At 34.9% G+C, this 14,733-nt stretch overlaps 1 protein-coding gene across 5 annotated transcripts; it reads right to left on the bottom strand.

Annotated features, from left to right (window-relative positions):
- Positions 1-356: 356 nt before the first annotated feature.
- LOC149077126 (uncharacterized) lies at positions 357-14,680 on the bottom strand. 5 transcript variants are annotated; one of them, XM_089244858.1, is made up of 8 exons: positions 14,535-14,680; positions 12,498-12,558; positions 10,538-10,747; positions 10,169-10,375; positions 6,566-6,807; positions 5,323-5,500; positions 933-1,207; positions 357-686 (listed from the first exon to the last, which is right to left on the bottom strand). In XM_089244858.1, coding segments are annotated over exons 2-7 (1,107 nt in total). In that variant the 5' UTR covers positions 12,500-12,558; positions 14,535-14,680; the 3' UTR covers positions 357-686; positions 933-939. The 5 variants fall into 5 exon arrangements, with proteins under 5 accessions (XP_089100984.1, XP_089100986.1, XP_089100981.1 ...); XM_089244860.1 differs by having other exon boundaries at positions 357-654; positions 14,412-14,597; XM_089244855.1 differs by having other exon boundaries at positions 14,412-14,585.
- Positions 14,681-14,733: the final 53 nt, after the last annotated feature.

Below are 14,733 nucleotides of genomic sequence, written 5' to 3'. Positions count from 1 at the left end.
TATAATACACAGCACTGTCTGGGTTTTCTTCAATTACTGGGAGGATTGAAAAAGTAACAAGCCATTGTAAAACAATAAACTATTATACGTAATACTGGCAAGATTAAAGAAGTGACAAACCATTGTATAAGATCCTGTTTGTTATTTAGGGACTATAGATCTAAATTCATAGATTTGTATAGAGACAAAAAAAATACATGCATGCATGCACAGAAAATCTATTTTATATAGATTTGTCAAAACTTAATTTGTTAAATTTTTGTTTTTAACTTTTAGCACTATGGCATACATGGCAAATGCACTACAGGTTGGCCCCCTGAATTAACCAGTCTAAAAAACCACATGTATAACTATAATGCAGCTGATATTTTTATTAAGTTCAACCAGTCTTTGCATTGTAACAAATAAAAATTCAGGACCACGACTACAATAAAGTTTATAACACATTAAAAATATGTGAATTAAACATACTCTGGAATAGAGTACAAAACTAAACAGCTCCATTTTCATAGTTTTACCACACTCGCTTTATTCTGATATAAAATATTGTCTTTTTGAACATTTCTTTTGCCGTTTTCCATAGCACATCCACAAATGCATTATATAATTTGTAAATGTACTACTAGAACAATCCCATTTTGCTGACCCAATCATCTAAAAGGAGAAGCATTACAAGCATCAGAGATCTGTAAATTAACAAAAACAATATTAATGTGACACATAATACATAATGACAGACCAATCACACTTGTAACATAGCAAAAATGAAAATAAAATCACGCATCTATTCCATGAAATATTATACAGCATGGTACACTAACTCTCAATGTTTTGAAAATTTTATTTGGCCCTCAAAACAATTCTAAAAATATATTATAGAAGAATAATTGAGTAACATAAAAATAATGATAATAAAAAGAAAAATGAAATACCGGCTATTCAAGAGCTCAAAGAAGACTGTCGAGTCCTACGCATAGGCGACTTTCTGAGTGGACTCTTACTCATAGATCTTCGCACAGGGCTCTTTCTAGGTGATCTCCGTATGGGACTACGATGAGGTGACCTTCGCATGGGACTGCGGTTGAGTGATCTTCTCATGGGACTACGGTTAGGTGATCTTCGCACGGGACTGCGGTTAGGGGACCTCCGTATAGGACTGCGATTAGGTGATCTTCTTAATGGTGGAGAGCGATGTCGTAATGGTGACCTGCACAAATGATACCAATATTATGCCAGTAACAAAAGCTTAATATGAAAAATTTGAATGATTTACTACTTTCTAGTTTATTTTAAGCAATGCAATATGTTTATGCAAACATACGCTGCACTGTTTTTCTAGCAATATGCTTTTAAAAAGGCTTTCATCATATAATGTGATAAATAGAAATCGGAAGTTTAGGAACTAAAAACAGAACAAAATAAATAGGCAAAAAGACACTAAAAATGCTTAAAATAGACATTAAAAAGAAGCTCTTATAATTAATGGGAAAAAGAAAAAAAACATCTAAAAGCTATCTTATTAAAGGTCCGAAAACTGGCAAAAAAAATTGGCTGCACTTCTGAATCCACTCAAAATTATTGCATCATTACAGCAAAGTTATTATTTCATATGTAATTAATTGTTTTGAAACATTTTCATAATAATCACATACATACTTTTCAGAATTTTCAAATCTGAAGCTTTATACAGGGCGCATAGTATTTTACTAGCAAACGGTTGATCCTAGAGGCATACTTCCAATTAGAAAAAAGTATCAAAATAATTTGTAGTACTCCGATATGCCATTCATGGCAAAAGTGGTTGTACACAGTTATTAAAATAAAAAAATTAACTTTTCACACTGTCCCCGTGTGCCAAAAAACCCAGTTAGAAAGTTGTTGCCCTGTCTCCCCTAATGCAAGCAAAAAAAACCCAACATTCCATGTTTTTAAGTGCAATATTTGCTGAGATATTCAAGGAAAGTTGGAAAAAAACAGCATTAAATGCAGGCAAATCATTCAGGGCAACAACTTTCTAATTGGGCTTTTAGGCACACAGGATTAAATATTATACATTTATTATTTGGAAAATTATATATTTTCATATTTTTTTTACCTCAACTATACTTTTTCTAATTGGAAGTATGCCTCTGAGACCAATGGTTTGCAAGTAAAATGCTGTACGTCCTGTTACCTATGCACATTGTATAAGCTAAGTCTGCATTGATTAGAAAGATCTCTCCAATTTGACCGTGAGGATTCGGCATTTATGTCATTTTTTTCCTGAACTTCCAAGCTATAGTGATGCTGCTCTGGTGGTCAGCTGAAGTTGGTTTTCTGTGGTTCCTAACTTTAAGGCGCGACTACGAGCCAATCTCCCTGTTAAAAATCTCGCCAAAGAAAGCAACAGGTCTACAACAATACAATTATTCAATCATTACACTTTACTCACTACAACAAGCATTACACAGAAACAAACTTCACGTTAGGTCCATAATACATGCACACACATTTTCCAGAATGGCCCAGGTCTTCGACCACCTACTAAAATCTCTTCATTGAGACAGAGCGACGGGCCATGATCTGGTTCGGAGGAGGGCAGCTATACTGATAAATAACTTTTATGCTTCAAAATTTTTAAACTGTCTTAAAAGTGTCTAAATCTCCTATTGGACATAATCTTACAACAGGGCTTAACAAATCTCAGGTGAAGATTACCATGGCAACTCTAAAATTGGCATTGGTAAACAAAACTCACTATTTCTTTGTGATTGTTAAATTCAAATCTACGGGTGACACCATAATTTTCCTCATGCATAGTAATTGAACATGGAGTTGAAAGCTAAAGTCAGTGAAAAGCTAAAAACATTTAGGACAATTTTCCAATGAATCCAAATTTTCTGGATGATGAAGTAAATAGAGATTTAGAATCGAAATATTTATTATGCGGTAAGAATTATTTCATGATTGCAATAACACCAGGCAAACAATTTTTGTTCCCGGTAGCCAAACCGATTTCCCACAGAATTACAACAAGAAAGGGCAGAAAATTAGAAATTTTAAGTTTTAAACTGCTTTTGAAATCTGGAGGGCATATTTTTGTTGTTTCAGAGATCATATCTGTAAAGCAGGACATGCGAGTTGCAATGAAGTATCACAAAAGTGTTATTCGATAAATGGAAGTTATTCACTAGCAGGGTTGCCAGTTATAAGACAACTCGACATTAATCCTTTCAGGCCCTGGAGCTACAAATGTGTGTCGGTTGCTTTTTCTCACTACTACTAAACCACACATGCACCTCGTTCATATTCCTCTGCAGAACCTCTAACGAATTGGTACATGTTGGAATGTGTGTATACATGTTACGAACCTAATATTAAGTTTGTTTCTGTGCAATGCTTGTTATGTGTGATGCTGTCACTTATCAATCTTTTTCTCACTGTAGAATTTTTTCTTCTAACCTCATGGAGTTATGCCGTGACTTGAAGAATTTTGTATGTTTTGAGTTAGAAATATGGTAATATTAACTTTAGGAGCTTTCATTAGAGGGCAGCACCTAAAGTTGAATTTTTTGGGGGTTTTTAAGATGCTTTCCAGGAGAAAGTGCTTCCTGGAACAGTGTGATTTATTACATAGAATTTAGCAATAAAATTCTGGAAAAAAATTGTATGTGAAAATGAATACACCCTGCATCATCTTGGCTGAAAAAATTTAAATGAAATAAATTTCATTAATGAATTTAAATGAAAATGAATTTCACAAAAAAAAAATATTGAAAATTTAAAAAAATGAATGATCATGTTTTAAATGATATGGTAAAGAAATGGACAGGACCTCCAAAATACATCCATCTATAGTCCACCACTCTGCCAACAGAGCTATCAATAGTTAACCTTCAGAATATAGACATCCATCCAAATATATCTACAAAAAAAGCAATCCATTTTCACAACAACATATGATCTATGGAACTTGAAGCTTATGTGATAAAGATTTAAGTTTTCTAGCTCTCACAGTGGGTGACATGCTCTCTCATTTTGCTATGTTTGAGAGGAATTTATTTGTATTTGTATATATGGTGATTCCATAATGGAGAAGAGATATCGGTGATTCCATACTGGAGGAAAAATAATGGTGATTCCATAATGGAGGAGAAATAATGGTGATTCCATAATGGAGGAGAAGTAATGATGATTCCATAATGAAGAAGAGATATCGGTGATTCCATAACGGAGGGGAGATATCGATGATTCCATAATAGAGGGGAGATATTGGTGATTCCAAAACAGAGGAGAGATATCGGTGATTCCATAATGGAGCAGAGTTACCGGTGATTCCAAAACGGAGGAGAGATATCGGTGATTCCATAATGGAGGGGAGATACAGGTGATTCCATAATGGAGAAGAAATATTGGTCGCTGTGGTGGTCGAGTGGCTATAGTGCCGGACTCGTGATGCGAGAATCCGGGTTCGAACCCCACAGTGGTGGTCGGCTGAAGTTGGTTTTCTGTGGTTCCCAACTTCAAGGCGCAAATGCGAGCCGATCTCCCCGTTAAAAAGTCTCACCACAGAGAGCAACAGTCCTACAACGGTGAATCATTCAACCATAACACTTCACTCATAGTTAGTAAAACTGGGGGCAGATGACAGCACTACACATAACAAGCATTACACAGAAACAAACTTTACGTCAGGTTGCACTACACGTACATTCCCGCATGTACCGATTCGTTGGGGGGTTCCGCGCGGGGGGGGGGGGTGCATGTGTGGTGTAGCAGTAGTAGGTAGGGGCTTGGGGATCCATGATGTTCTTAAGTCAGCCACCTCGTTGGGTAATTTGCCTGTTGTGGCGTTGTATTTGTATTTGTATAGTTGTATTTGGATATTGGGACAATAGTGAAAAATACCCATCCACTAAAAACGTGCAATGATTAAGTAATGCCTACAAGGCTCATTTCAGTGCAACAATTAGAGATCAAACAAGTCATGGCCACATAACTTGAAAACTGATGATGGTCTTCGTCAACACAAAAGAAATTTAATCATTACTTCTACCTCTGAGATAGTGGAGACGTTATTTATAAAGGCCCCATAACTGGAAGAGATACTCAAAGCAGAAAAATATGGAATTCTCTATTGGGATTCACAATGTCAAATAGCCTTAATTGATCCTAGAAAAGTACTAATGTAAAGTAGTAAAAGTACTAATGTAAAGTAGTAAAAGTACTAATGTAAAGTAGTAAAAGTAGAAAAGTACTAAACATTATACATAAAAATTAGTCTCAAACAATTAATCACTATATGAGAAAATGAAACGGTATCAGAGATAGCAAAAAACTCACATAGGACGTCGTCTTCGATCTCTATCCCAATCACGACGCCTGAATGGCGGTGGTGAACGCCTCCATGGAGGAGGACCAAAAGGACCTCTTCTGCCAGGTGACATTCTTCGAGGAGGGAGAGGGCGAGGCTTTGGTAACAAAACAGGTGCTACAGTAATGGTCTGTCCATCAATCTGACCTGAAATTTTAAAACAGTAGTATGATTCAGTGCTTGGGATTAGAATTACACTGTAAAGTTAATTAATCATTTATAATTAAGCTTTTTATAACTATTCATTATCAAACTTATACAGTCAAACCACATTGTAACAACCTCAAAGGACCTACAATGTATAATGCCCTATATCAAATCTAATAAGAAAACTAAAAATTAAGTATTCTTGCCAGTCTAACCATACTCTACAGTAGTGGTTCTCAAAAGGTACTAGTGGTACTCGGATACTTCAAGGGGACCACGGAAGAAAATGGAGAAAGGGGCCATGACAGGTGATTTGGTGGGCTGCAGAAAGCTGAGAAGAAAAATTAAGGTGTGAAGAAATAGTGACTATACACTTACAGAATCCAACAAAACTACCCATAAAACAAGGGCTGTCTTAGGGCATGGACCCACCTGGGCCACATTGCCTACATTTTGTAGCAGGTTCCTTAGGATGGGATTTCTGGCAGGCCCCAGGCTACATTTTTCACAGACTCCTCCTCTATATTAATATAGTGTGAAGAAAAAAAAATGATGAAAACCATATCAGGCCCTGGGCTGCAGCTCTGTCAGTCCCACTCTTGTTGAGGGTTCATGCTCGGGGGTCTCATGTTCATAAGTGACCCCCATCTTATATTTTGTATAGTACAATAAATTTTTAAAATAAGTAAGAAATTATGTATGCTGTTTATTTCCAGCGAAGTATGGGACTACCATAACATCACTTTGCCTAGGGTGCCTATGATGTTGAGATGGCCCTGAACAGAACTCAAACTAGCGGGGAGCTCAATAAATTCTAGGCCAGGTGGTCTGGAGGCCAATCTTATTTGCAAAATTTTCGTACAGTATAAATTCACTGAAAAAATCAATTCAATACATATAAAAGGACCTTACTTCTAGGTGAGGGTCGAAAACTCTGGGTAAGACAGGAAAGCCACGAGAAAAAAAATATGGTTTAAAGGGGGCCACTGGCAAAAAAGGTTAAGAAACCCTGCTTTACAGTATCATTTACTTATGTCTTTCAATAAGTGAAGAAAGACCAAATACCTCCATCCATGTGCTCAATGGCTTTGTCAGCATCACTAGCATTGCCATACTCCACATATGCGAAACCACGGGGCATGTGACCGTGTAAACGATCCGTTGGCAAGTCTACCAACTTGACTTCTCCATACAAACCAAATATTTCATACAAATGGTCTCTGTTCACATTTCTGGTCAAATGACCAACATGCACTTTTTTTGGTCGTGGCGGTGAATTGTGCTTTTTTCTACGAGGTGAAGGAGACCTGTGAAGTAGAAAAAATGAAAAGTATTAAACTTTTAGCAAAATTACCAGATTTTCAAAGCAATAAAATCATAAAATGTTATCTACTTTTTCAAAATGAAAAAACAAACTGAAAATCAGGTATGGTAGTCAGGCTTATAATTAAAGGCTGGATTATGCATACTAAAAACCTAAGTTTAAAATTTTCTATCATCTAAAACTGCTTCCAAGCTTCCAATTTTTGTTTTCAAAAGAATATTTTGCACATTTTAGTGTATACTCTACTCACAAAAGTATGTTAATAACTGAGTATTTTTAGGAATTTTAAATAATCAATAGTTGTTTCCAAAGAAAAAAAATTGTATCTCATCCGAAAATATACAGGGTGCATAGGTAACAAGGCGTATGGCATTTTACTGGCGAACTGTTGATCCTACAGTTACACTTTTAATCAGAAAACATATCCAAATAAAGTGTAGTACTCAGATATGTCATTCATATTGTAAGAGGTTATATAGTTATTAAAATAAAAATGCCAACTTTTTTATATGGACACCCTGTGCTCAAGAACCCAATTAAAAAGTTGTTGCCCTGACTCTCTGATGTCAAAAAAAGAACAAGGTTTCTAAATGCAATATTCACTGATATATTTGAATTTGAAAAATGGAGGAAAGTTGGAAAAAAAACAGCGTTAAATACAGGTAAACCATTTCACCCACATTTAGTGTCGTTTTTTACCGAACTTTCCTCCATTTTTCAATTTCAAATATTTCAGTGAACGTTACACTTGGAAACGTGGAATTTTTTTGTTGGTATCAGGAGAGACCGGGCAAAAACTTTGTAATTGAGTTTTTGGGCACACTGTGACAGAATAAAAAGTTATTTTTTCATTTTAATAACCATGCAACCCCTTGCAACATGAATGACATATGAGTACTACATATTATATTTGGATACTTTTTTCTAATTGGAAGTATGCCTCTAGGATCAACCATTCGCTAATAAAATGCCATACATCTGGTTACCTACACACCCAGTATAAGGAACTATATCATCCCCCTCATGCTAGAAGCACAAATGGGCAATGTCGTTAAAAAAAAAGATGAGGGAAATAACATTTGAATGTTTACTCTACTTATCAATACTTCAACTACTTTACTCTACTTCAATTGAAAATAATTTCCTAAAATGTTTTCTAACATGTGTTTCAATAGAGATAGATATTCATGTTTCAGGAAAACTTAGATAGCAAAATAAGGTATCTTACCAACTGATAAAATAAAGCAAAAAAATTGCACGATTGTGCTTCCAGCATGGGGGTGGAGGAGACGATATGTAAATAATCAAACAGAAAGAAGCACTGAAATGGAACTGATGATCTATTTATCTTACTTTAGTTTGAATCCTGTTATAACACGATAATATATATGAGGGGCTAACAACCATGTCCATTACTAAGTCCATTTATATTTATTATGGATAATAACAACTTAGTCTTTGAAAGATGATTAATTCAGTTTAAGTGATGTAAAGGAATTAAATACATCAAAGTTCAGTTAAAACTACCATTTTTAATACTCTGCTTTCACAAAATTTGTAAAAGCAGGGTTTTCACAAAAACTTTAAGGTGTTATTATCTATAATAAAGATAAATGGACTTGGTCTACTATAGTTGTGAACCCCTCATATGTTCATTGTAACAAACTATTCAAGATCATGATTTTCAAAGTGAAAAGTGAAATGTGCTATGAAGTTATGTTTTTAAGAATGTTGGTGCCATGGGCTTATATAAAAAAAAAAAAGACATTTTGATTGAGACTATCCATCATAACATTTACTATAAGCACTAAGTATTGGATTAAAGCATAGTTTCCCAACATTTTTTGTTCCATCACCCCCTTCTTCAGAAATATTTTTCTCTCATCACCCCTAACGCAATCTAATCCATAGGATCCTATGTTATATGCGTAGATTCCACCGCCCCCCTGGAACATTCCATCCCCCCCCAGGGAGGAGTTAAGGCCCACATTGGGAATCACTGGATTAAAGCAATGTTTCTCAATGTGTGTGTCACAGTTCCTAGGGAATAGCAGGAAACTAGAGATATTGATTCAAGATTATGTTTATAATTACCGATTTATGCTTTGAAGTGGTTATTTTATGAAGTAAAATATCTATTATACTATTCTGGGGGAGCTGCAGATGAACCACGAATGGGAAAGGGAGATGCGGTTGACAAAAGTTTGAGAACCACTAGATTAAAGGTAGTACAAAAATTACTAAGTAAATACCAAGATATTTTTGTGACAAAGTGAGAGAAGTGGTGTGTAGCTGAAAAAAAATAAATGCACAGTGGTTACATAAGAGGCAAAGATAAAATATCAGCAGCACTGAACATTGTCTTTTATATCGTCATAAAAAAACGAAGGGATTTTTTTCGTTAAGAGAAAGTTAAATAAATGGATAATATTTTTTAAATTTACCTTTTTCTCTAAAAACTTTTTTCTACATGCTTTTTTAATGAAATAAAAAATCACGGATTAACACATATTTGTTAAGATCATTCTGATCCCAAGGATAGAGATGTGGCTCCGCTCTCTGATAGAATAGTTAACAGTGACTAAAAGTTATAGATCATGTTAAAGTAAAGAAAGAGAATATTATTTTTTGTTAATGATAAGCTATGCTGTTCCAGAATATGGTTAAAATGACTTAAAGCTGACATAAGCACTTTCATGAGACTAAACCAAACGTTCTACACTTCCCCTACATGACTTTAGGACATCTAAATACAACAAAAAATGGTAGCATCGACCAGTGATTGGTAAAATCATAATTAGAATTAACTTAATCCACAAACTCAGAGAAAATACACACTTTTACAAACATCTATTCATCAAGTTAATTAGTTCTCTGTGAAGAGAGCTTCACCATTTAGGCCAGTGTTTCCTAAAGTATGCATAACGGATCTTTGGGGAATCATCAATGGAGTTTGTCAGAGGCATCAAAGTTAGCTGGCATGCTGATGCGTACCTGTTTGATGTTTTGCAGTGATTTTTCAGAATATTCTGGGAAGTCATTGGTAAATATCATCATGGCAATGGAGTCGCAGGTGGCAAAACTTTGAAAATCCCTGACTTAGACCCTCCTACCCAAACTGCTGAATCTAATCCTATCACAAGTTCAAAGATGCACTGTTGTGAAATGAGAAAATTTATCTTCAGACTTCAACTTAAAAGATTAAATTTAAACATTTTAAAATCAAAATTAAATTTAAACACATAAAAGATTTCAGGCTTCAGTACTAATTTTTCCGGTCTCGATGGAGACCTAGGATTAATAATGCCCTGCTTATAATTTACCTACAGTAATTTTGCTAGTACCTCGAGGATTTCTTTTTCCTTTCTCTATTCCTTGCTTTGGGTCTTTTATGTGATGACGATGAAGTAGAAGATGAGGAAGATGAAGAGGATACAGATCGTTTTTTTCCTGAAGGAAGGACTCTTCCACTTCTGCTTGACCTACTACGACTTGAACCACTGTCACTGCTGCTGCTAGAACTTGATGACGAAGATCTGCTTCTGGAAGAACTATAGAACAAAGTTTCCTGATATTTATGTTTCATTATATATATGTGTATGTGTTTTCTTCATAAAAATTAAAAACTAGTCAACAATTAATCAAATATTCATTCCCTCATGAAATGGTGCTCAAAAACAATTAAGTTAGCACGAACGATTCAATTGAATTACCTTGAACTAGAAGATGAACTGGAGGATGATGAATCCCTATTCCTTGGTCTCGATCTTCCTTTTGATTCTTTCTTCGAATTTTCATCTTTACCCTTCCTGTCTTTTTGAACAGTCATTCTTTTCCTATCCCTCTTTGACTGGGCTGAAATTTCTTCATCAGGCTTCTTCAAATCTTTTTCTCTTTTACTACTGGATACTTTTACGAGAGTCCTAGAGTAAGAGAAAATAAAGTAAGGAAAAATATTTGGATTTGCAATACATATTGCAAGTTTATGTGAATGCATAATACAGAATGTACACAATCGAAAAAATCTAAGCAAATTTTAACCCCTTCCTTTACATGCTTTTGGCAACAAATTTGGATTATTTATTTCATGTAATCTGGTAACATTGTCTTAAACCGCATATTAGGAAAGGGGAAAAATTAGAAAAGAAAAACTGTATAAAAGCTAAGTAGATAATAGAGTAGGCCTATACAGTAGACTTCTCTTTTCCTCTTACATGTATAATCCACAGATCACAAGAAGCACATTGCCTACATCACAATGGACAATTCCATTGTTTTCTTTCAAATAAAATGACTGTATATAGAGAATAACGAATTAGCAACTGCGTTTTCTCATTTGGCATCTTCAAAGCTACTTTTGGCCTCTTAAAAGCATCATCACAGTGCACTCAATATGGCATCACTGTCGTGAGTTTCTTTTACATAAACCATGACTCCCGAAAAAGGTGAGGCTGACAACCTAGGAAAATTTCTATTTTTTCCCACACTATAAATTTACTAAATAGCGTGGTCCATGAAAAATCTGGCATGAGACCCATCAAAGATTTTAGCCTGGGGTCACTGCCGCAGGATGTAGAAGCCATGACATAAACATTGAGTGCTTGAACACCCACGGTATTCAGTAGAAGGATCCAGCATTCTAGCGTTTATTCAAAAATCAGAATTTCATGCATTGAGCTATAGCCAAAAACCTGCAGGTATAAAACATTTCTGACGGCCTTAGCAGGTAATTATAATACCATGATCTTGCAGGCGCTCTGTTCCGAATATAAATCTTTCTACAAGAGAAATTTAATTTGTTGCCCAAACTTGATCTTTTGTTTTCACATTTATTTTTATTATTTCAAGACATTTTGTAAAGAACATAGCATTTGAGCAAAAAAAAAATTTTTTACTTTTATGGATAAAGTTAGCTCCCTCTAAGTGTTTAACTGAAGAAAAATAAAATAAACTGAATATACTGGAGACAGCTAAGATACTTCGGAGCTAATACCAATATCTGAGTATGATTTTGTATGTTTTAATTTTAAATATTCCAAATATTTTATCTAAGAAAAATATGTACTTAGTGGCTTATATATATATTAACAGTTTTCGCGTGAATTGTAATATTAAATTGGGCGGGAAAAGGTTTCTGGTATTTCTGTTATAGAAGTCTTGTATCAAATCTAACTCACATGAAATGAATTTATTTCACATGTGCCAAAAATCTTAATGCAGTGCAAACCTGTGCAAGATGAACACTGTATGAGACGGATACCTATCTTGAACAGAATCAAATAGGCCTATAGTCCATTAGATCATTTAGTGCTGTGATGTGCACTTTCATAAAACAAAAATATGTCTAGAAGGGAATATTATTTAAGTCTCTTGATGTTCTGTTTCGTACAGATTCCACTGTCATAAATTACCATGGTGGTCCGGTACATTCAATGCAGAATAAAGGAAAACATAGTATATAGTCTGGCAAAAGCTGACAGCTTCAACTTATTGAAAAAGCTTGTGTATCAAATGAAGCCCGAGAGAATATATTTCTGACTAATCGTGCAGTTTATAAGTTTTTACAGTCACATATATGAAATCAGTGTTACAATTCTCTATTCTTAAGCATTTTGCAACAAACACTAAAAATATTTTTGCGTCATTAAAAAATATTATGGGAAATATACTTACATTCTTTCCCCCACCTATTTTTCCTACAAATACAAAATTTTTCCTACAAAACACCCTGTACCTGACAGAAGAAAACAAGTGAATTAATATACAGAATCATGATTGAGAAATTAAAGTGCATAAAATTTTCAAAGTAAACAATATAAGAGCACTATGTTAATATAATAAATTAATAAACAATAACTCAGGATAATGACAACACTTGAAAACAGATGAATCATTGTTTATACTGATTCATGTAACTTTGCACTAAATACTAACAGAATTGATGACAATAATCAGTATACAGTAGAACTTTGGTTGAGTGATTTGCTTAACGAGCTTTGATTCACATTACAAACAAAAAGTTTGCACTTTGTTTATCTGGTACCATGTAATAACTGAGCTGATGGTTTTTGCTTTCTCTTTACTTCTTTTACACACACACACACTGCAAAATTGTGGGTAATATTCTCCCATACAGTCCCTGGTAAGCGAGTTTCGCTCGAAAAATTAACACACATGCAAGAGTGATTGTTTATAACATGGAACTAGATGTAGCAATGTAACCATGTGGGTATGCGCACTTAATTTTTTTAAAATTCTGCTTGAAGAAAACTGTGGACCCACTACATTATTGAAAGTGACCTTGAGGGACTTGCTCCGGAACAGCAGCCACAAGTTGTTGAAGACATTGTGTCCTTGAGGTAAGAACATGAGATCGGAGATGAATGAAAATGGCATTCAAAAACCAAGTGGAAGAACATGGTCAGGTGATATTCCCCCAGAGGTCGCTAATAATAACAAGTCTCTAGAAGAGAGCAGAGTTTAATCATTTCAGTTTGTTGGCATTTTGGAGCGTTTTTTCTCGTTCCTTTATACATTTTATCGTATACATACCAGAGTGCTCGATGCTCATGTGCGATTTCGTACTCGCAAGCATTTGATTAACATTACAATTAAACCACCATGCACAAATTGCATTCAAGGATTGAAATTATCAGAATTTCATGCATTCCCATGTCAAATTTGCAGAAGGGTGCTCTTCTTCTGATAAATGGGTACAGACAGTGCTCACGACTAGAAGAAGGTTGAAGACTTCTGCTCAAAAACACTTTTTTCTTTGTTCACAGAGTATTATTATAGTAAGATTTCACTGTATATTGCTAAATTTGGGTTAATAAAAATTGTTAGATACAAAAACCAAAAAATTTCAAGCGGTACCACTAAGGCCAAAACTAGATACTTTGCTACCTGGGATACATATTTTTGTGTCCCCGCGTAATATAAGAGCAGTAAAAGGGAGAATTTGGCACCTCACACTACTATTTATTGTTTAGGTTTGTTGAATCGAATCCAACAGAATCCAGGGAAGGATCGAATGCAGCAGAGGGAGACATCATCAGCTGCAAACAAAGCAGAGACAGATAGATTCAGTTGGGAATGGAGCGTGGAGGCAAACATCAGCTGCGAATGAAGCCAAAGCAGATGCTGATCCAGGGTGATGTGTCGGGACAGGCAATTTATATATCATATAGGTTGGTTGAATTGTCCCGTACTTAACAGACAATTTTTCTATTTTTTGGCTCTTGGGAAGGGGGCGATAGTTCCTTCTGGATCGGCACATGCTCCAGTCCAGCGCCCCGGGAACCACACCCACCTGCTTCCTCCTAGTTGCAGCAATGCTTACCACTATACTGTGAATGTTCACATGAGTATCCTTGCTATGAGGAGGAATTGTGCATCACAATGTGTCAAGAGGCTTTTATTTTTGGATTACAATACTCAATTACCTATGCGCGCGACCGTTTCTAAACTATTAACTCCATGTATCGAACAAAAAAAAAAAGTGGAAAATTATTCAAAAATAGTTAATATAACAACCCCTTCAAACATTGAAAAATATCACTTGACAGATTAAAATTTATGACTTACACTCTTGGTTAGATTATTGAATTGATGATTAACAATTGAAAAAACAATTTTATATTATAATATAATTGTATTATGGAATTTGGATTTCTTTAAACTAAGTTTATCATCAACGAGAAAAACCACCTGGAAAAATAAAAAATGTTATTTTCTTATAGAAACTCCATTAGAGGCTACAACCACTCAAAATGTAGCTAGCTTTTAGTACTTCTGTATTTCAGGACTTGAGCCTTTATTTTGTAAAACCATAGTTTTGCTTTTTTTTCTGGAACAAAAAAACGTGATTGAAACATATAGTTTACGAATAATTATGTTCTTTTCATCA

This window comes from Pholcus phalangioides, unplaced genomic scaffold, assembly GCF_987345545.1.
Source record: "Pholcus phalangioides strain wild (caught in Gottingen) unplaced genomic scaffold, Ppha-v1.0 ptg000015l_1, whole genome shotgun sequence".
NCBI classification, from domain to species: domain Eukaryota; kingdom Metazoa; phylum Arthropoda; class Arachnida; order Araneae; family Pholcidae; genus Pholcus; species Pholcus phalangioides.
Note: the sequence above shows the minus strand (reverse complement) of the source record. Positions and strands in the feature narration are given on the sequence as shown.